The sequence below is a fragment of the Aquarana catesbeiana genome, linkage group LG03 (assembly GCF_042186555.1).
Source record: "Aquarana catesbeiana isolate 2022-GZ linkage group LG03, ASM4218655v1, whole genome shotgun sequence".
Taxonomy (NCBI): Eukaryota; Metazoa; Chordata; class Amphibia; order Anura; family Ranidae; genus Aquarana; species Aquarana catesbeiana.
The window spans coordinates 125,827,594-125,849,860 of record NC_133326.1 but is presented as its reverse complement, the minus strand read 5'-3'; the positions used below and the strand labels follow the sequence as shown (position 1 = coordinate 125,849,860).

The 22,267-nt window shown below is 39.7% G+C and overlaps 1 protein-coding gene across 1 annotated transcript in view; it reads left to right on the top strand.

The window, feature by feature from the left end:
- ALPK3 (alpha kinase 3) overlaps positions 1–15,594 on the top strand; it is a 162,102-nt gene extending 146,508 nt beyond the window's left edge. The window contains exons 8-15 of the mRNA XM_073619180.1: positions 3,122–3,269; positions 6,230–6,357; positions 6,580–6,615; positions 7,068–7,342; positions 8,273–8,361; positions 9,975–10,192; positions 10,298–10,346; positions 12,480–15,594. Coding sequence (XP_073475281.1) covers positions 3,122–3,269; positions 6,230–6,357; positions 6,580–6,615; positions 7,068–7,342; positions 8,273–8,361; positions 9,975–10,192; positions 10,298–10,346; positions 12,480–12,822 — 1,286 coding nt within the window. The 3' untranslated portion in view covers positions 12,823–15,594. The remainder of the gene's footprint in view (positions 1–3,121; positions 3,270–6,229; positions 6,358–6,579; positions 6,616–7,067; positions 7,343–8,272; positions 8,362–9,974; positions 10,193–10,297; positions 10,347–12,479) is intronic.
- The last annotated feature ends 6,673 nt before the right edge of the window (positions 15,595–22,267 follow it).

Sequence of the window (22,267 nt, the reverse complement as noted above, 5' to 3'; positions counted from 1 at the left end):
ATTGATATCAGCGCAGCCATTGGCTCCCACTGCTGTCAATCAAAGCCAATGACGTGGGCGCGGCTAAGTCCTGCATTCGGCGGCTATGGATGGGGAAGCGCTTCTCCGAGGGGGCTATCTGATGTGGGGAGGAGCCGCAAGAGCCGCCACGGGACCCCAGAAGAGCAGGTTCGGGGCCACTCTGTGCAAAACAAGCTGCACAGTGGAGGTAAGTATTATATGTTTGTTATTAAAAAAAAAAATACCCTTACAATCATTTTAATAAATTAAATTATCATTTAAAAACTGCATTTTATATGGGTTATCTATGTGTAATATTACAATTTGATGATCTGAATCATTTAAGTGTGAAAAATATGCAAAAAATTTGAAAAATTAGAAAGGGGGCAAATACTTTTTCATAGCACTGTAAGTGGAGGATCACAACCTTTCATCATAACCTCTCATCTGTTTTTTCCTTTATTAGAAACCTTATTGGTGAAACGTGTTGGAACTCATTCACCCATCCATAGCAGTGGATTTTGTACAGCCTATGTCTTATTTGTTTATATTTGGGACATTGGGGTACTGACTAAATAACCAGTATTTATACTTTCACTATCAGGATGAAAACATTCTTTTGAGAGGGTGTAATCTTCATGTGTTCAATACATGTGATGTATATCGGTGTGATAACTTTAATATTTCAGGGCCATTTATAGCCCACTTTTACTTCTTTTTTCTAATAAAATCAAAAATAAAGATGATTTTTAATCTATATCTTGTATTGTATCTTTTAGAGAATATCCACCTTTAAAGTCCCCTCCTCATTATAATCCAAGATTTTTCTTGGATTTAGTTGTATATACACTATATTACCAAAAGTATTGGGACACCTGCCTTTACATGCACATGAAATTTAATGGCACCCCAGTCTTAGTCCATAGGGTTCAATATTGAGTTGGTCCTCCCTTTGCAGCTATAACAACTGCAACTCTTCTGGGAAGGCTGTCCACAAGGTTTAGGAGTGTGTCTATGGGAATGTTTGACTATTCTTCCAGAAGTACCCTTGTAAGGTGTTCTATCGAGTTGAGGTCAGGATTCTGTGCAGGCCAGTCAAGTTTCTCCACCCCAAACTCACTCATCCATGTCTTAATGGACCTTGTTTGTGCACTGGTGTGCAGTCATGTTGAAACAGGAAGGGGCCATCCACAAACTGTTCCCACAAAGTTGGGAGCATGAAATTGTCCAAAATGTCTTGGTATGCTGACGCTTTAAGAGTTCCCTTCACTGGAACTAAGGGGTCAAACCCAACCCCTGAAAAGCAACCCCACACCATAATCCCACTTTACCAAATGATTTGAACCAGTGCACAAAGCAAGGCCATAAAGACATGGATGAGTGAGTTTGGGGTTGAGGAACTTGACTGGCCTGCACAGAGTCCGGACCTTAACCCAATAGAACACTTTGGAATGAATTAGAGCAGAGACTGCGAGCCAGGCCTTCTCGTCCACATCAGTGCCTGACCTCACAAATACGCTTCTGGAAGAATGGTCAAACATTCCCATAGACACACTCCTAAACCTTGTGGACAGCCTTCCTAGAAAAGTTGAAGCTGTTATAGCTGCAAAGGGTGGGCCAACTCACTATTGAACCCTGCGGACTAAGACTGAGATGCCATTAACGTTCATGTGTGTGTAAAGGCAGATGTCCCAATACTTTTGACAATATAGAGTATATATAGGGTATACATACATGTATATCTGTATGACACATACTTTTTTTGTAATAAAATACTTATCATGTATCCTCTTATGCTGTCCCACTTGACAAACCCCTCTTTGCCCAAATGGTCTTCACCTTACAAATATTTTGGTTAGAGATTAGAATATACTTGGTATGAGCATGTGACTCACTTTTCCTCTTTCATGTGACAGGGCAATGTCTTTACATTGCCCTTCCTTGGTACCAACAGCCAAGCAGAGTAGCATGGGTGTGAGGAAAAGATTATAAGGTGTTGCTGGGAGAATAGAGAGTTAAATAACCAACTGACTTTGACCTGCATTGGCAAAGGAAAGGGGTTACTTGCAGCAAATATTAGAAACTTTATCAGTTTCCTTCAGTTTTTATTTATATTAGTTCTCAATGCGATTATATAAAATTCAATTTTCATTCGTGACACAATAATTTCAGGCATTATCAGTAACAATGTGGTATTATATAGCTTAAGCTGTGACTAATACCAGATCAAATTTTCCATAATACTAGAAATCCACTTTTTTGACTCATGCCAAGCCTAACATTGCACTTTGTTGGGAGTAATAATTATTGGAGCAGTTATCTGTCCTATTGAAGATAGTCTGTTCATGGTTATGCCTGTTTAATTGCATAAAAGTATAATTTTTCTGAATTCTATTGCCCCGTACACACGGTCGGATTTTCCGATGGAAAATGTCCGATCGGAGCGTGTTGTCGGAAATTCCGACCGTGTGTAGGCTCCATCGGATATTTTCCATCGGATTTTCCGACACACAAAGTTTGAGAGCAGGCTATAAAATTTTCCGACAACAAAATCCGTTGTCGGAAATTCCGATCGTGTGTACACAAATCCGACGGACAAAGTGCCACGCATGCTCAGAATAAATAAAGAGATGAAAGCTATTGGCCACTGCCTTGTTTATAGTCCCGACGTACGTGTTTTACGTCACCGCGTTTAGAACGATCGGATTTTCCGTCAACTTTGTGTGACCGTGTGTATGCAAGACAAGTTTGAGCCAACATCCGTCGGAAAAAATCCTAGGATTTTGTTGTCGGAATGTCCGAACAAAGTCCGACCGTGTGTACGGGGCATATTAATTATTTGCTAGCTTCACTGTCTTCTTCCCCCTCTAGTTTATGGCCTGAGTTAAAGGTATATACTTTGTAGCCTAGTCAAGAACTATTAAAAAACAATATCAACATGAAGTAAAATCCAGGCAAATAGATTTTTTATTGACGAAAGACGGAAATATGTCAATGGGCATATCTGTGTCTACCCCACTGTATCCAAATCTAGAAAAAAAAAATAGACGGACATATTTCAACTTTCATTTCGCTTCAATAAAAATTGTTCAAATAATTTAAAAAATTGTATTTTCTTAAGCTCCACAGGTAATTCGGAAAATACGAGCAGAACAATTTTCGGATGCATCAGGGAATTTAAAACTTTGGTGCCAGTTCTTCAATATTTTAAGTGACTCAGATATTACATGGTACAAAGATGAAGTTCAAGTGGCAAAAGTAAAGAGATGGTAATAATCAATTTTTTGGGGATACATTTCTGTGTCTAATTACTGTATATAAAGCCAGCACACTCAATATATGTCTAAAATAAATGTTATATTACATAGTTACATAGTAGGTGAGGTTGAAAAATGACACAAGTCCATCAAGTCCAGCCTATATGTGTGATTATGTGTCAGTATTACATTGTATATCCCTGTATGTTGCGGTCGTTCCGGTGTTTATCTAATAGTTTTTTGAAACTATCAATGTCCCTGCTGATACCACAGCCTGTGGAAGGGAATTCCACATCCTTACCGCTCTTGCAGTAAAGAACCCTCTACGTAGTTTAAGGTTAAACCTCTTTTCTTCTAATTTTAATCAGTGGCCACGTGTCTTATTAAACTCCCTTCCATGAAAAAGTTCTATCCCTATTGTGGTGTCACCAGTACGGTATTTGTAAATGTAAATCATATCCCCTCTCAAGCGTCTCTTCTCCAGAGAGAATAAGTTCAGTGCTCGCAACCTTTCCTCATAACTAATATCCTCCAGACCCTTTATTAGCTTTGTTGCCCTTCTTTGTACTCGCTCCATTTCCAGTACATCCTTCCTAAGGACTGGTGCCCAGAACTGGACAGCATACTCTAGGTGCGGCTGGACCAGAGTCTTGTAGAGCGGGAGAATTATCGTTTTATCTCTGGAGTTGATCCCCTTTTAAATGCATGCCAATATTCTGTTTGCTTTGTTAGCAGCAGCTTGGCATTGCATGTCATTGCTGAGCCTATCATCTACTAGGACCCCCAGGTCTTTTTCCAGCTTAGATTCCCCCAGAGGTCCCCCCCTAGTGTATATTTTGCATTCATATTTTTGCCACCCAAATGCATCATTTTACATTTTTCTACATTAAACCTCATTTGCAATGTAGTTGCCCACCCCATTAATTTGTTCAGATCTTTTTGCAAGGTTTCAACATCCTGTGGAGATGTTATTGCCCTGCTTAGCTTATTATCATCCACAAATAAAGAGATTGAACTGTTTACCCCATCCTCCAGGTCGTTTATGAACAAATTAAATAGGATTGGTCCCAGCACAGAACCCTGGGGAACCCCACTACCCAGCCCTGACCATTCCGAGTACTGCCCAGTTATCACCACCCTCTGAACTTGCCCTTGTAGCGAGTTTTCAATCCATGTACTCACCCTATGGTCCATGCCAACGGAACTTATTTTGTACAGTAAACATTTATGGGGAACTGTGTCAAATGCTTTTGCAAAATCCAGATACACCACGCCTACGGGCCTTCCTTTATCTAGATGGCAACTCACCTCCTCATAGAAGGTTAATAGATTGGTTTGGCAAGAAGGATTCTTCATGAATCCATGCTGATTACTGCTAATGATACCGTTCTCATTACTTAAATCATGTATATAGTCCCTTATCATCCCCTCCAAGAGCTTGCATACTATTTATGTTAGGCTAACTGTCTGTAATTCCCAGGGATGTATTTTGGGCCCTTTTTAAATATTGGTGCTACATTGGCTTTTCTCAAATCAGCTGGTACCATTCCAGTCAGTAGACTGTCAGTAAAAATTAGGAACAATGGTCTGGTAATTACTTGACTGAGTGCCCTAAGTACCCTTGGGTGCAAGCCATCTGGTCCCAGTGGTTTATTAATGATGTTTCCCAAGTCTAATTTTAATTCTGTCCTCTGTTAACCATGGAGGTGCTTCCTGTGATGTGTCATGAGGATAAACACTGCAGTTTTGGTTACTGATAAAGGGTATAACCTTGAATGGTTGCCATGAAAGAGGGGTTTTGCCTCACCTAAATGACTAAACTGCCTGTGTGTCCCATCTCGAAACAGATAGTAGAAAAAGATTCCTCAGAAATAGGACTTTAAATGGAGGCCAGGCAGTAATAAGTATAAAAATTAAAACATTTATTGTGCAATACATACATTACAACATGAAAAACATATAGCCAATGATAAAAACATATGTATGGGAGGTAAGTATGGATACCGGCTGGAGGAAGGAAGGAGGCTCGCAAATGGATGTCCGACGCTTTTCAATTACACATATATAGTGTGGATATTCCTCAGGGACCATGCGGCCTTCAACACTCCACATCCTGCGATTCTGTGAGAATAGTAAAATATGCAACATCAAAATCATGCACAGAATATCATTGTGCATTCAATAGTTACATTTTATCATACACAGCAGTTTTGTCCAAGATTCATTTAAACAGCTGAAAATACTGACCCCAAACATAAAAACGATTTGACCAGCAGCAGAGAGACATTCAAGTACTGGGATTGAGGTATCTGTCCGGGCCAGGTCGGGAGTGCCAACCCAGATATCATAGATCAGTCTGTGTTCCCAAGGTTGCTCTTAATCATTAGAGAGGATTAACTACAGTGGGTTGCGTCCAACTAAATGTAACAATATATATATATATATATATATATATATATATATATATATATAGAGATTGAAATAGCATTCAAGAAGCATGGATGGAGGGGAGGGATACAGGGATAATATCAATGAATGTACCAATATTCGATCTTCTAGAGGTACAATCATACTTTATTTTTGAATAAAATATGTCTTAGGAGGGTGTAGCCAACCAGAGCAATGTTCCCGTATTGTGCGATGGAGCTGTGTCCAAACGGGATCATATTGAAAACTACCCTGTAATTTTCATCCTCATGGTCAGTGCCAAGAGGATGAAATGTATAACCAGTGCTTGGCCAGATGTATAGCCAGTGCTTGGCCAGACACTGATAGAAGTCACAAGCCTATATACCGCTGATGAGAAAAGATATTTAGCAGTTTATATTTACTAATATAATTGCATTTCCATGTTCTGTGTACTGTGGGAGACCAGATATAATGAATGCAGGGTCCTGGGTTTAGTAACACTTTAACTGTTAAATGCACAGCATCCTTTGGAAAAAAGTGTAAACTGAATTATTTTTATACAGTGCTGGAGATGAAGGACAAGTGGCTCTTGCAATTGTGCAGGCATCAGTGAAAGACTGCGGAGTGTATCAGTGCACCATTGAGAATGAATACGGTACTGATTCAACAGACTGCCTTCTGAGTGCAGAGAGTAAGTGTATTTTATTGTCCGTTTCCACTATTGTTTTAACACAGCAGAGGAAAAAATAGAAATTATTTGTACAAACAATATATGACTTCCCAATAATAATATTCTAATGTGTATTTGCAGCCAAAATATATGTTGCCTTTAAAACATACTGTAATTGTATTTTGCTGTATGTTGTTAGGTAACCTAATATAAATGCATACAATTTTTTGTTTTGCTTTTCAGTTTTGGCTGGATTCATCTCCAGGGAGGAAGTTGAAGGTATTGTATGTGATCTATAGTGCATGACTGGGGACAATCTGATGAAGGCAAATAAAAAATAGTAAAATCAGAAATATCAAATTGCTTATAAATGCAGGCAGTGAGTAAAACTGAACTGCACATAAGTCAGGGCACAATACAACTGGCTAAAGTAGATGCAATAGGTATTTGTAGACTAGGCAACATGGAATTGAGTTTGGGTAGCCAAAATCAGATCCTTGTTAATGTAATTGAACTGTCAATATAAAATCCCACTAAATCGAGCCTCATCTAAATTCAAGTGTACACTCATTGGAAAGGTTGTTGTTACCATTTTTTGGGGAAATCACTCGTTAGTTGCTGTAATTATCCAATATTTTAGAAAAAAAATCTGTTATTGATAATGAGCACTTCCAGTGTCGTGAGTTTTTGTAAAACTGTAAACTCCATTACATTTTCTGCTGCTATTTCAGTTGGAGAAGAGATAGAGATGACACCAATGGTATTTGCAAAAGGCTTGGCTGACTCTGGCTACTGGGGAGACAAGTTTTTTGGAAGGATAGTCATGGAGGAACCACATGCTGGAAAAGGATTTTTGAGAAAGGCTTGCAAAGTAAAGGCGATTTACGGGTTGGAACCAATTTTTGACTCAGGGAAAACCTGTATCATCAAAATCCGAAACTTAATCACTTTTGGGACCAAGAATGAAAACACCTTAGTGGAAAAGAATTATGATATCACCATTCAGGTAGGCATTTGTTTATTTTGCACATTTTTCATAAAATAGGATGGGGAAATCAGTTGACATGCTCTTAACACTTGATTTAGAAACAAAGGTTTTTGTTCTGAAAGATCATCACAAGGAGCCAATCCGTTGTGTTTCAGTGCTTATATGCTAACTAGGAACATGTCTCCAGGTGTGAAGAGCAATGTAGCAAGGAGATGTGATCATCAGTCTGCTGCATCTGTCACTATACAATGACAAGCTGGAGGAGCAAAAAAAAAACCTGTGTATTTGAATTTTTGCAGCAGAGAAACGATATTCTGCTCTGCCAGACAGGGCTTTGCTATGGGGCAAGGCTGTGTAACTCTAATGCCCTGTACACACGATCGCACATTCCGACAACAAAATCCATCAGATTTTTTCCAACTGATGTTGGATCAAACTTGTCTTACATACACACGGTCACACAAAGTTTGTCGGAAATTCCGAACGTCAAGAATGCGGTGACGTACAACACGTACGACGAGCCGAGAAAAATTAAGTTCAATAGCCAGTTCTGCTCTTCTGCTTGATTCTGAGCATGCGTGGAATTTTGTGTGTCGGAGTTGTCTACAACGGATTTTGTTGTCGGAAAATTTTAGAGCCAGCTCTCAAACTTTGTGTGTTGGAAATTCCAATGAAAAAAGTCCGATGGAGCTCACACATGGTCGGAATTTCAGACAACAAGCTCCGATCGCACATTTTCCGTTGGAAAGGACGGACAGAAATGCAAATTCTTTGGCAGGTACAACAGCTCCAATGCACAGTGTGTATTTCATATGTATATTTGGATGTTTGCTTAAAGCCCAACTTTAAACCAAAGTGAACCTCTACAACTGGATTATGCAAATCAGCATGTAATTCAAATTTAAGCTAACATGTCAGCATCCTAATATGTTTACTTTTTCTCTAAAGGAATGTAAAATTCAGAATACTACACGCGAATACTGCAAGATATTTGCAGCTGAATGCAGAGGTGTTCCAAACTTTGGACAGATCCTTGAGTAAGTTTTGAGCCATGGTCTGCACTATTTTTTTATACATATTGAATCCTTTATTACAGCATAATTGACAGACTAGATTTTATGTTTAACCACTTCAGCTCCGGAAGGTTTTTCCACCTTCATGACCAGGCCTGTTTTTGCAAAACGGCACTGCATTACTTTTATTGACAATTGTGCAGTCGTGCGACACTGTACCCAAATAAAATTCATGTCCCTTTTTTTCCCCACAAATAGAGCTTTCTTTTGCTGGTATTTGATCACCTCTGCAGTTTTTATTATTTGCGCTATAAGCAAAAAAAAAGCCAACAATTTTGAAAAAAAAAAAAGAAATGTACTTTCTGCTATAAAACAATAAAACCCAATCATTTAAAAAAAAAAATCTAATTTCTTCATCAACTTAGGACAATATATATTCTGCTACATATTTTTTGCTAAAAAAAAACCCCAATAAATGTATATTAATTGGTTTACGCAAAAGTTATAGCATCTACAAACTGTGGGATATTTTTATTATTTTTTTTTTTTTTCAATATTGCAGCAGACAAATCAGACACCTAACTGACATTTTTGACACTTTTTGGGGACCAGTAACACTAATACAGTGATCAGTGTTAAAAATATGCACTGTCACTGTACTAATGATCCTGGCAGGGAAGGGGTTAAGATCAGGGACGATCAAAGGGTTAAATGTGTTACCTGGGACTGCTTTCTAACTGTCTGGGAGATGCATTTATTGTGGGAAGACAGAGATCCATGTTTCTGCTTAGCAGAAACACAAGATCACTGCCTTCCCTTGTCACAGTAGGGCGGTCTGCCTTGTTTACAAAGGCAGACCGCTATTCTGCCTGTCTCCCCAACAATCGTTGAGTCCTGGCAGACATCGCATCTGCCGTACCAGCTGATTGGCTCCCACTGTGTCCACTTACGGTGGGAGCGGATCGCCAGTGGCGTGCATTATGTCTGTGTGAGGCAGTCAGGAAGAGGTTAAAGTGGCAATAAAGTCGTGTTTGCCATTTTTACCTACAGGTAAACTTATAATAAAGCTTACCTGTAGGTAAAATGAATATCTCCTAAACTTACACCGTTTAGGAGATATTCCACGGAGTAGCAGCCAGTGACATCACTGGAGCATGCGCTCTGAAGGAATGGCATACGCTGCCTTTCCTTCAGAGGTCTGTGCCATAAACAGTGACTCTGGTGCGCATGCACATGCTCTAGCCAGTCAAACAGCCGGAGTCTGCGAGCCCAGAAGGAAGACCGGTTGAAGCCCTGTCAGCAGTGACAGCGTGCCGCTGGAGAGCTTTGTTTTAAGGTAAGTCTCTTATAATGTGCTAGTATGCGATGCATGCTAGCACATTATGACACTGCCTTGCAGGGTGAATTTTTTAAATTTTTTTTTCACAAAGTTTACCATCACTTTAAGTATGTGAACCCATGCCTACAACCTTATGTGTGTACAGTATATTATTATGGCCTTAAAGTATGTTTTTTAAGATTCAATTTGTTTTACAGCATTTGACTGCTATCCCAATGACTTGCTTTGTATAGTATGGGTTAGGGTGATCCATGAATTGCAAGCTTAGTAAAGTATGAACTGTTATTTACTTCTTTAGAATCTTACCTCTAAATCTAATCTACCGACCTGCCAACAATGTCCCCTATGCTACCATAGAAGACGACCTAGAAGGAAAATTTGAAAAGTACTGTATCAGGGATATTACAGGAAAATTACACTTCAAGAACTCTTCAGAAATAGAGCAAAAATGCTGCACCTTTCAGCACTGGGTATTTCAGTGGACTAATGGCAATTTCCTTGTCACCACTCTAGAAGGTGAGACATTAAAATTAGATGTAGCCATAACAAAAACTCAGTAATAACTTTAGAAAGTGTTAAGTCAATGACTTCCCTAAAATACCATTGTATCTTTTTGTACAGGTGTTGGATGGAAACTAACCAACATAGCTATTGCCACAAAAACCAAGGGGTAGGTAAAATGAAGGTTATGAAACTATTTCATCCATTACTTTGAAATTATGTAGCTATAGCATCAGTGTGATGGGCACTGAAAAAGATTTAAATAGGTAATGCAAAGAACCATTTTTTAAATGGGGAAACCCAGGTCAGTACAAATGTACAATTTTTTGCAAATATTGACATTACCCTTTTCCTACCAGAGACCAAAAAGTGTCCACCCTTTAAACCAGGGGTTTCAAACTGTTGTGAAACTACAAGTCCCATCATGCCTTTGTCTGTGGGAGTCATGCTTGTAACTGTCAGCCTTGCAATGTCTTATGGGACTTGTAGTTTTGCAACAGCTGGAGGGACTCCTTTTTTGAGACTCCTGCTTTAAACCATCTTGCCTTAATGTATGCCCAAAATGTTATTTAAAGTGGATGTAAACCCTCACATATACCCAGTGAAGTGAACAGCCTCAGATGATACACAGAGATTAAACAGATCTCTCTACATACGTTTTACATGTATATCTTCTGTCTTTAGCTTTATATACTGATTAGAAAATGCACGTCCTGTTAGAATTTTCCCTTCCTGATCCAGCAGGGGGAGGGGAGTCTTGCCTTACACTGTGAGACAGCTGATTGGAGGAAAAGCACACACCCCCTCTCCTCATAGGCAGAGACTTGCAGAGTTGTGCTGTGAATTGACCAGCTGTCTGCTAATCTAGTTATAGCACCCGCCCTGCCACAAATTTCAGGCTGGTTTTATCACATGTCAGAGAACTTGGCAGAACTTATCAGGCTGATAACAGAAGGATGGAGCAGGAGAAAGCCATGGGACTTAGGGCTTTGGAGAGAGATAAGAAAACACTGCAGATATACAGTATGTGCCCAGCTCAAATTTTATGAATCAGGTTTATATCCACTTTAAGGTATCTCCTACTCTTAGAGTAACTAGAGTGAAGGCAAAAAGAGAAGGATAATAATACAATATGTGGTGTTCTTGTATCTATAATGTTTAGCATATCTGACATCCACGCATCAAAGACAGCTGTGTTTTTTAAGTAGTTAAAATAGTCTAGATTCTAGAGCATCGATATGCCCTTCATGTTTTGCAATATCTAATTGCTAAAGCTGCTGTCACAGGTTTTGTTCTTCTCATCTCTTTTCATGTTACTACATTTTTTGAAAAACTCAATAAATAAGCACTAAAAATATAATAGATTAATACTTTAGAATACTAAGCCATTCTTTAAAGCGTAACTCCACTTTTTTTGAGAAAAAAAAACACTCCCCTCTGGGTGATCTATGTACATTACAAGGATTTAAACAAACTTTGTTGCAGATTCCTACCTTTTGCCATTCTAAAGAAATCCCTGTGTGTTTGTCTGTGCCCATGTGGGAAAGTTAGTCTAATGGGAGTGGTTTCATAATTACCAATCAGTTGTGCACCTGCAGAGCACTAATGAGGAAAGCTCCTGGGCCTGCATCCCTTTAGACGTAATTTCCTATTGGAAGTATCTGATCAAAAATTACATTTTTGTTGCAGGGGATGTCTGAAATCTGACTTGTATCTTAGGGCAAACATCTGGGAAAATTGGTGAGCCAAACACACAAGCAGGAAATTATGTTTCTGGGGTGTGTTCTGCACACATTCTGTGTACAGAATACCTAGAGGTAGCCATATTACGTTGCATTTTTAGGAAATTACAGAGCTGCAGATTGAAAAGGAAAGGTAATTTTAATAACATTCAATTACAATATGACTTGTTTTGCAATTGTATACGCTATATTATTTTTTCTTTATTTGCTACTTTTTTTCCCCACAAAAGTGGAGTTACCCATTAAAGCCAAAACAAGCAGATTTGAATTTACTTCCAAATGCACCTAGCATTTATACCTACTGTACATTAGGCAGGATTATATAAACATCAGGACGTGATCATCATTACACATCCTTTCTCAGGTAAAACAGTTACAACAAATGTGGGTTTATCTGCTTATCTCAAGGTCAGCTTTAATTTGTCAGTTGTTAATCATTGTAAAATGTCCCAGTTACAACTTAATAGCAGTGTTTAGTGTACTTTGGTGGTGGTGGTTTTGGTCTACACAAAGAGGACCTAGCTATGCTCATTTCTTCACTGAACTGTTTGTATTTCTAGATATCAAGGACTAAAAGAGAGCTGTTATCCAGAGATCATTGAAGAATTTCCATCAATTCACCAATGCAATAGCTATTGTGAAATGCTTAGCCTAAAGTCACTCAAAACAATGGAAAGTCTCCAGCCTCCAGCCAAACCAAAGGGCTCAAGAAGTCCTCAGATGCCAAGGAAATCTGGCTCTGGGTCTTCTCAGTCAAGTCCCCAGATACAAAAGAAGACTTTAACAGCCCCACAAAATAATAAAAAAGGTGGGGTCAGCCCTAAATCTACAAGAAAAGCCATGGAAACTGGGGATTCACAATCAGGTGCAAAAAATAAAGCAAATGAAGCAAAACTACAATAACAGCTACAGCTATATTTTTTTTTTACTCTCTATATAAGGACATGACTACAAATGGACTATTTAATTTAACCAACTAAGAAGACACAAAGGACATTATTTGAAGTGATATACTTTTCTTCTGTATTTCACACTAAAGCAAAAAGGCTGTTGACAGTCTGACCTGCAGAGGATTTGTTATAAGCAGAGGATGAGCATGAGAGGTGTATGTTCTATGGACTGGATGTATTATGTATGGAAGATGTGTCAATTTATGATGCTGCAAATACAAGGAAAGCTGTATTTCAGAACTATTGAATCAATCTCAAAGACATATGTTGGGATATATGGAAAAATGAAAAGTTCAATTCCAATGGGGTATCTTAGTATGTGAGATGATAACTGCACCTCCGTTACTCAATTTGGTCTGCAGGATACACATCAGAAAAAAGCACAAACATTTACAATATCTTCTTTTCACTTCAAATACACAGTTTCACCAGCTTTGGTTTGTATGAGAGCATTTACAGGACATGCTTTTCTTAAATAGTAATACTTTGTGATGTTTATTGGCCATAAACAGCAAAGTGCTGATCCAGTGCCTCACTCAAAGTAACACAAATAGAAAATTATTTAACGTTCAAAGGAAGACTTCTATTCACATCAGCAAATCCTATTAAATCAGGAATCTGATTATAAACAATGGGTCTCAGTACTTGTGTGTACCAAGCTTCAGAAGACACATGTAATGCTGTTAATCATTCTCTGAAGCAAACATGTTGATTTATGCACTAACATGCAAGTATTTTGCTATTACTCAGGGTGATTTAGTTTGTTCGTCTGCAGTTTACTGGTGTTCTGAATCACTAAAGGACTTATTAGCCAAAGATCTCAAGAACACAATATGGTATAATTCACAGAAGACTCACAACAATGTTCCAGGGACAAGTTGTAATAGTACTGTATTCGGCTGTACAAGGCCATGCCTCAACTCATCTTGGTTCAGAGGCAAAACACAAACCAGGGTCTGCAAGAAGCTCTTCAATTTTGCTAATACTGACCATACACATGAATGTCTTTTTCATCGTTAGAAAATAACCTTATTGGCATTAAAATATCTTCTACTTAATGCTTCCATTGATATATTAATGAAGAAAGAGACAAATAATCAAGGTCAGAAATGGATCCTCTAGTAACATGGAACTAGTGGCAGTTGCTGTCCCTGCTATCATTGTTCCTACTCAGCTGTAATAGTTGCCTTTGAATAATCAGTCTTTACACATCTGTAAAGACTCTAAGTTGCATCTATAAGTATGCACATAGTCAACAGAAAGAAAACCCAGTACTATACTACTCTTGTAGATCCCTTCTGTGCATCATATAGAAAAACTTTTAGTGCTGTTACACTTAAAACCACATATGGCAAGGCTCTAGACTATCCAATGATAACAAATATTACACTTACATTATCGTTACTAGAAAAAAGCTTGATTTGATGTTCAGCTCATCCTCTGCATAAATACTGAGTTTAAAATCTCTCCGTGCCTCCCATAAACTTAAAGCTGAATGCAAATCACAGCCAAGTCAAAATATATACTTTTCATGCACTCAATGGTTAAGTTGACTTTTTTATTGCTCACTTTTTATTTTCCCAAGACAGTTCCACTATTAAGTCACAAGATGTAGACCTGCTGCAATAAAATACTGCCTTCAGTTCAAATATAAGATAAGGCTTTCAGATGATCATACAATTACAAGATTCAGCACAGCTAACCTAGATCACTGCATCCAGGTTCATTTTGGAGATTCATAAACATTATTGTGACAAACTAACAGATGCCTGCCACAGTGGCTGTTGTAGTATGGGCTTACACGCTGGCATTAACAAATTCTATAGTCTGTCCTAGATGTTCTATTTGTTGATTTCATTTTATTGTGGACTGCTCATTTACTGGTTTCTGCCCATAAATATAAGCATTTGTGAGACAGGTCGCAAGCCCATTTGCAGCAAAAAAATGCATGGTGCTCTGGAGGCAAAGTGACTATAGTACTTTCAGTTTCAGCACTAAAGATTAAGTAGACTGCACCCTAGAGTTTAGCTACCAAGGCATAAGCTGCATATTTGACCAGAAACTGTTTTAGCTTTACTTGCTGATCACTAATCTGTGTATAGGGTGCAGACATCAAAATTGACTCCTAACAAGTAAGATAGAAAATGAATGGATCATGGCCACATCTGAATGTGTATGTGGTCACTACACAACATTTTCCAAAGCCTCCCTTACAAACAGTTTGGCAGAGGTGCTAAACTTCCTGATTACGAAGATTTAGCCACACCACATATGGCCAAATCTGGTAAAGATTGGGCTGGCTGAGATAGACAGTGTGTATTGGGAGCCTAATTATACTGTTTACCTAAATGTACTGTTATCATGTAACCACTCTGAGAATATAGATATGCAAACATATAATCCAAGCATTTTAAATCCCTTATCGGTGTATTGTGAGGTTCAAGTTTTGCAGATGGTGGTCATGCACTTAACCTGTGACCAAACTTCTGTACATATGTGTAAGCAGGGCTGTATCACTTTGCACTATGATCGGTTGCTTCAGAACTGCCTGGCAGTGTGCCACACACAGTCACTTTGCCTCGTTTGGTATGTGCTTTTCATCATTGTGGATATTTTTGCCCTGTTTAATAGATGTGACATGTGATACATTGAATGTTCCTATTCGCACATTTTGCTGTACTGGGATCCTTGAAGCACTTCATTAAAATGTAGCAATGACTGACAACTGAGAATTGTTATTGATCATTAAAACATTTTCCTGTATATAGATTTTATGTATTAATGAGAAATACTCCATTAGTTCCCCTAGATCACTCAAATATGCCCAGGCACACCTTAGAGCAGTGTTTCTCAACCTTTCTTCCCTCAAGGCATCCTTTAAAATTTTGCACAATTTTGAGGCCATTCTAATAAAAGGTAAAAAACGAAACTAATAGTTTAACATAATGCAGCCACATCCAAAACATGTAAAGATATCCAGCGTTAGTGGTGATTTATTCTTCCAAAGCAAGTCCACCTTTGCACACTGGTACGGACTAGTATTCTAATGTTTCTATTCTCACTTCAGTTCCTCACTCCCTCACTCAGCTAATGTGACCCCAGTGCTGATGGACAGGGGCAGGGGAGGGGCAAACAAGAATGCTGTGCAGGTGATGTCATTGGTTGTTACGCCGCCGGTGGTTAGAAGGTTGCAATGTTGCACAATGTGTAACTAAAAGGATGGCTTGATCCACCCACTCGTTTGAATACATTTTTTTTGCATTTTGCCAAGGCACCGCTGAAGAAACCTGGAGGCACCCCTAGGGTGTCTGGGCACACTGGTTGAAAAAGGTTGCCTTAGAATAAACCCATAGGAACAAAAGAGCTACTAAATCTATGGTGTTTCCAGATAGCATTAAAGTATAACTAAAGGCAAAACTTTTCTTTTTAGTATACATAGAATGGAGAGGGATTAGTCTGTTTTTATTGCTCTCTGTGCCCCCGTTAAAGGGATTCACCTTCTCTATTTGTCCTGTTTACCATTATTATTGAAAGTGAAAGTTAAAGAAAATCCCAAATTGTAGGTTGTCCCCAGAAAAGTAATAGAGGGGAAATCTTCCAGTGGGCACCTGGGGATCCCCAAAGAAATACCTTAATTTGCATTTACCTCTCACTTCCTGTTTTGGCTATGGGACAGAAGTGAAGGGAAATCTCTACAGTTGGACAGAGATGGCAAAAAATATCTAACAGGGGTTTTAAGCCTCCCTCCATCCAAATTTAAAAAAAAAAGCTTCTGCCTATAGTTCTACTTTAAGTCTCAGTACATATCTCCATGGGAGAACACCGCCGGGAGAACACAATGTCTCTGTGGGAGGGAAATCCCTATCAACACTGACTGTGTTCATGGGGTAATCCAGCAATTTTCTTTCCTGCAACTTATGTTTGAATGTGATACAGTGAATAGGTTGTATGACAACCATCACGTTGATTGAATTGCATCTTATAAATACATAGCCCCATACAGTACTAAGACCATGTGAGTCATCATGTGAGTCTGTTTATCAAGGGATAATGGCTGTAACTGTATATGTCCTGCTCCATTCACATTTTACCATTATATTGCAATTATTGCTATATGCTTTGTATTTTTTTTGCAGATAAAGTCACTATGTGAAATAAACTTAACTGCAGTAAAAGAATACAGTTTTAGTCTATAAAAACACCAGTATAAATAGCAGTATAGAGCCACAGGGTCCTCCTCACACTTCTCCAATTACCATAATCATTAGATATTTGTGTTTTCTTATGTTAGGTTGAAATCTGCTGTCCTCAATGTGCAGATTTGCCACATGACCATTACTAGCCATTACTGGTAAGTATTATTTCAGATTTAATGCTGAACTCCATGTATGTATAAAATACAAAAATGAATGCAGTTTTGCATCTACTAATACATCCTTACATTTATTTTAATGAGAGTAGTATAGGTACCTAATTTGACTTGGTATAAGCCTCAGGCTGGTGGAGGGAGAAGCAACACAAGGAATCAATCGATTGTGCTGAAGTGCATGGAACATGCTGATAGGAGAGGAGAGCAAAATGACAGAGAGAATAGCTCATTGTTCCGCTGCTTCTCCTTTCACTGTCCAGTCACAGGATGGGGTGGGGAGAGTACCTGTAAGTGTTACTGAATATCAGTAGAGAACAAAAAATCAGGCTTCTAGCCACCAAACAGGGCTGTAATGTGTGTATAAACCACAGAACACGGATAGACAGAAATATCCTTTGCCAGATCAAGCATATTCCATACCTGTATTTTATTTGTGCATTTATCTGCTTGTCTGGAGTTCAGTTTTGAAGCCTATGTTTACATAGAAAAATAAAGAATAAGCTTAAGGTATACTACTGACCTACAGCGGGATGTGTCCCTTGTGCTGTTGGGTCCTTGTTTAGCAGAAATCTTTCTCCTCCAGTGACTCCCAACTCCCCGCCACTGTAATCTTCTGGTGTGACGGGGGTTAATAGAACTATAGGAGCTGTCAAAGGCTACGAAAACTGTTGGCGCTGTATAAATCCTGCAGAATAATAATAATCACCAATGATGCCCTACAATGCCTGCCCTTTCCACCCAGCTCTTCCATTCATAGAAGACATACAACAGCTTCTGTGAATGAAGCAAGATCTTTGAAAGGAGGGGAGGACTTTTCAATCATCAACCCATCCTCTACTCAGAGAAGCTGTAGTGTGGCTTCTCTGAATGGTGGGGCTGGGCGGAAAGGCCGGGCATAGTTGGGCAGTCTTGATGAGTGCCCGTGACAACTCCTTTAGTTCTATTGACCCTTGCCCTACTAGAAGCTTACGGCAGTGGGATGGGGTAATTGGAGCACGAAGATTTCTTTTAAATGAAGACACAACTGCACAAAGGACACATCACACTGAAGGTAAGTAATGTCTCTTATGCTTATTCTTTATTTTTTTCAGTGAACTTGAGCTTTAACTTTGACAGATCTTCAAAAAACTAGTAGACAGATGTTGATAAAAAATGTTTGTCTGTGAACATTTGGACCATAATAGGAAAGAACAGATTTATCAAGTTTGAAAAAACTGCTGTGGTTTTTAGATGATCCAAAAAATGGTAATACTAGCAAAAGAGATTCATTAATCGCAGTGGGGTTGATTTACTGAATGCAAATAGCTTGTTCATGTTGCAAGGTAATTTTCCCTTAGTAGTAAAAATGAATTTGCAAATAATGCCCATTTACATGCAAAGAGAGTGCAAAAACTGTATTTTTACCGCGAATGAGGTGAAGTTCTACTAGTGTCATCAAATCATGGTAAAAATAACGTTTTTTTTCACTTTCTTTGCATGTAATTGGGTACTTTTTGCAAATTAATTTTTACCACATTCACTAAGCTAGGGGAAATTTCCTTTGAAAAGTGGTCAGCCTATTTCTCTTCAGTAAATCTACCTCAATGTGTCAGCTATCAGTAATGCCCTATAGCAACCAGATTCTCATTGTGTAAAAATTGTTGCAAGTGTGAAAAATACGTGAATGTCATAGGTGAGACAATGTATTCTTCATGAGTACATTGGAGTTGATTTTAGTAAAGGTAAATAGGCTGTTCACTTTGCAAGGGAATTATTCCCAGAGCTTAGTGAATGAGTGAGTGAAAGAATACCCAATCATGTTCAAGGAAATCCGTGGTTGGATAATGGGTGTCAGCAGGACGTTACCTCATTCGCTAAGCTCTGAATTTCCTTAAAAGTGAACAGTTTTTTGCCTTTAGTAAATAGTAAATTGTAAATCAATCCCATTGTCTCAACGAATATATTCATCTAAAGCCGCATACACACGAACGGAATGTCCGACAGAAAAAGTCAGACGGAAGCTTTTCATCGTATATTCCGATCGTGTGTGTGCCTCATCTGACTTTTTTTTCCGAAAATTCTGACGGACCTAGAAATAGAACATGTTCTAAATATTTCCGACGGAACCAATTCCTATTGGGAAAACCGCTCCTCTGTATGCTGTTCCGACGGACCAAAAACGACCCATGCTCTGAAGCAAGAACGAGACGGAAGCAATATACTACTGGCTATTGAACATCCTTTTTTCTAGTCCCGTCGTACGTGCTGTACGTCACCGCGTTCTGGACGGTCGGACTTTGGTCGGACTTTAGTTTGACCGTGTGTAGACAAGACCGCTTGAATGGAACTGAAAAAGCTGAAAGCACAGGTAGTCTGCCTGCAGGAGACACACTTCACCCATCAATCCATACCTAAATTGCCCACTCACTTATATAGCCAGTGGTACATCAGCACCTCCCCGGTTAGCAAGTCCAGAGGTACTGCAGTGGCCGTCCATAAAAACTGCCCCTTCCAACACACGTGTGACTTGATTGACCCCCTGGGAAGATAGGTTTTTCTGAAAGGGACCATTGCGGGTGCAAAATACACCTTCGCCAATATCTACGCCCCTAACTCGAATCAACTGATCTTCCTTGACACAACTATGGAGCGTCTGGAGGGGTTCAGGGAGGGGTCTCTGATTTTGGGGGGCGACTTCAATGCGAGCCCCGACCCATCCTTGGACATCTCACAAAGCCAACCTTCACACTCACATGCCTTCCTTAGGCACTTCCGTAGGTCCCTTCAAACCGCAGGTTTAGTCGATAGCTGGAGGGTCCTCCACCCCTCGGACAGAGACTACAGTTACTTCTCTACGGTACACAATGTATACACATGCATAGACATGCTTTATGTAGACCGCCCCACTTTGGAGCTCCTACCGAGTTCGTCCATCGGACACATTACTATTTCAGTCCATGCACCTGTTACCGTCAGCCTCGCCCCAACCAGTGGGCTCCCATAGAGCCTGGACTTGGCGTCTCAACGAAAATCTGTTGAACGACCCTGCGGTGGAGACAAAGATCTCAGATGCATTGAAAAACTATTTTCGGGAAAATGCCACCGAAGGCTTAAGCGAGGGCACGATCTGGGAATGTCACAAAGCAGTGATACGAGGAGAGCTTATTGCCCTATGCACCAAACTGAAAAGGGAACGACAGGCAGACTACCACAGAGTCTTTTCCGCACTTCAGCAAGCGGAACTCAAACACAAAACTGGGGGAGACCCCGAAGGCCCTACAGGAACTAACAGAACTTAGGGAACTATTCTCGCGTTTACTAGAAAGTCAGGCGCGGAGACAGCTGAGGTATTTATCACATAAGTACTGTGAACATAGTAACAAGTGCGGCCGCATGTTGGCGAGAAAGTTAAAACAAAAACAAGTCAAATGCAAATAAATAAACTCTGCTCCTCCATGGGGGAAATTACATTTCAGTCCTCCAAGATAGCAGCAGGGTTCAGAGACTATTACGCCAACCTTTACAACTTAGACGTCAACATAACCCCGGATGCCAGAATAACCAGATTAACGAAAATCCATGACTACCTATCCGTTAATGGACTGCCCCCCTGACTGAGGACCAACAAGCTGACTTAGAAACCCCTATCACTACTGCAGAGATCAAATCCACCGTCAAATCACTGCCCAATGGGAAAAGCCCAGGCCCTGACGGGTTTACTAAAGGGTACTACGCAAAATTCTACCCGACACTCGCGAGCCATATGTGGGAGAAGCTTAGGACGTTCAGTGCTGCAATACACCTGAAAGTTAACAGCAGCTGTTTCTCTATGGGAAACCTCGTCCACAGCGGCTGACTGCAATCTGCATATTTGAATGCTTCTAATAGACCGGGAGTTTGTGAGTGTATCTCTTGTCCCTGTTTTGCTTGTGTACTATCTAGTAAGTTCACTGCACAATGATCTATTTTTTCTTTGCTTGCTTTGCATAAAACCTTTATCCTGAGAGCCGAATCACCAGCAGTATTATGGCTAAAGTGGGATGCAAGAAAAACTAAATATCCTGATAGAAACGATCTAACCCAGTGAGTCAATCAATCTGGATTAAGGGAAGGAACTGTTTAATTATTTTTACTTTCCCCCACTATTTATCTCTGCCTGGACATTGTACTCAGAGTGTCATTATTATTTTATTTATATTCACCGTCACATCACCAATTTGAAGATTTATTTTGGCAATTTTAACACATGTATTAGCACCATAATTATTTATCTATTTTATTCACATGTATGCATTTTTTATTCCTGGATTTAAGCTTAGTCGCAGCAGCATATTGTGCACTATTTATTTAAAGCGCATCAATTTTATACTTAGAACATATGTGCAGATATTTTAACTCCCTAGCGAGAGGTTGCCCCCCTGAGGCCCTCCTAGCACACATATCGGTTATACTAGGCATGTCCAAAGTTCCGGTTTCGGGCGGCCCGCCTGGTGATTTTGACATATATATCTTTTTTGGCCCCCAACGAATCCCCAAGCGCCGATGGCCACAAAAGATAAATGCTGGCTGCCTTGGAGGGGACGGGACGAGCGCCGTATATACAGGAGTATTTCCCGTTTACACGACGTCCTGTGTAAAAGGAAGTCCCGTCTCCTGCGCTGCCATTGGTCAACTGTTCTGTCCATCACAGGAGGCGGGACTTTCAATTAAAGAGACATCCGAGAAAACAGGAGTTTCTCGAGTATGTCTGTTGGCGCTCGTTCCGCCCCCTCCCTGTCTCCTCCAAGGCTACAGATAGACATGAATCAGGCTGCACTGACGGCAATGGTGAGTCTGCATTCATGTCAATGTGGGTGCTGCATTAATGACAATGAAGTGGGTGCTGCATTAATGACAATGAAGTGGGTGCTGCATTAATGACAATGGAGTGGGTGCTGCATTAATGACAATGGAGTGGGTGCTGCATTAATGACAATGGAGTGGGTGCTGCATTAATGACAATGGAGTGGGTGCTGCTTTAATGGCAGTGGAGTGGGTGCTGCATTAATGG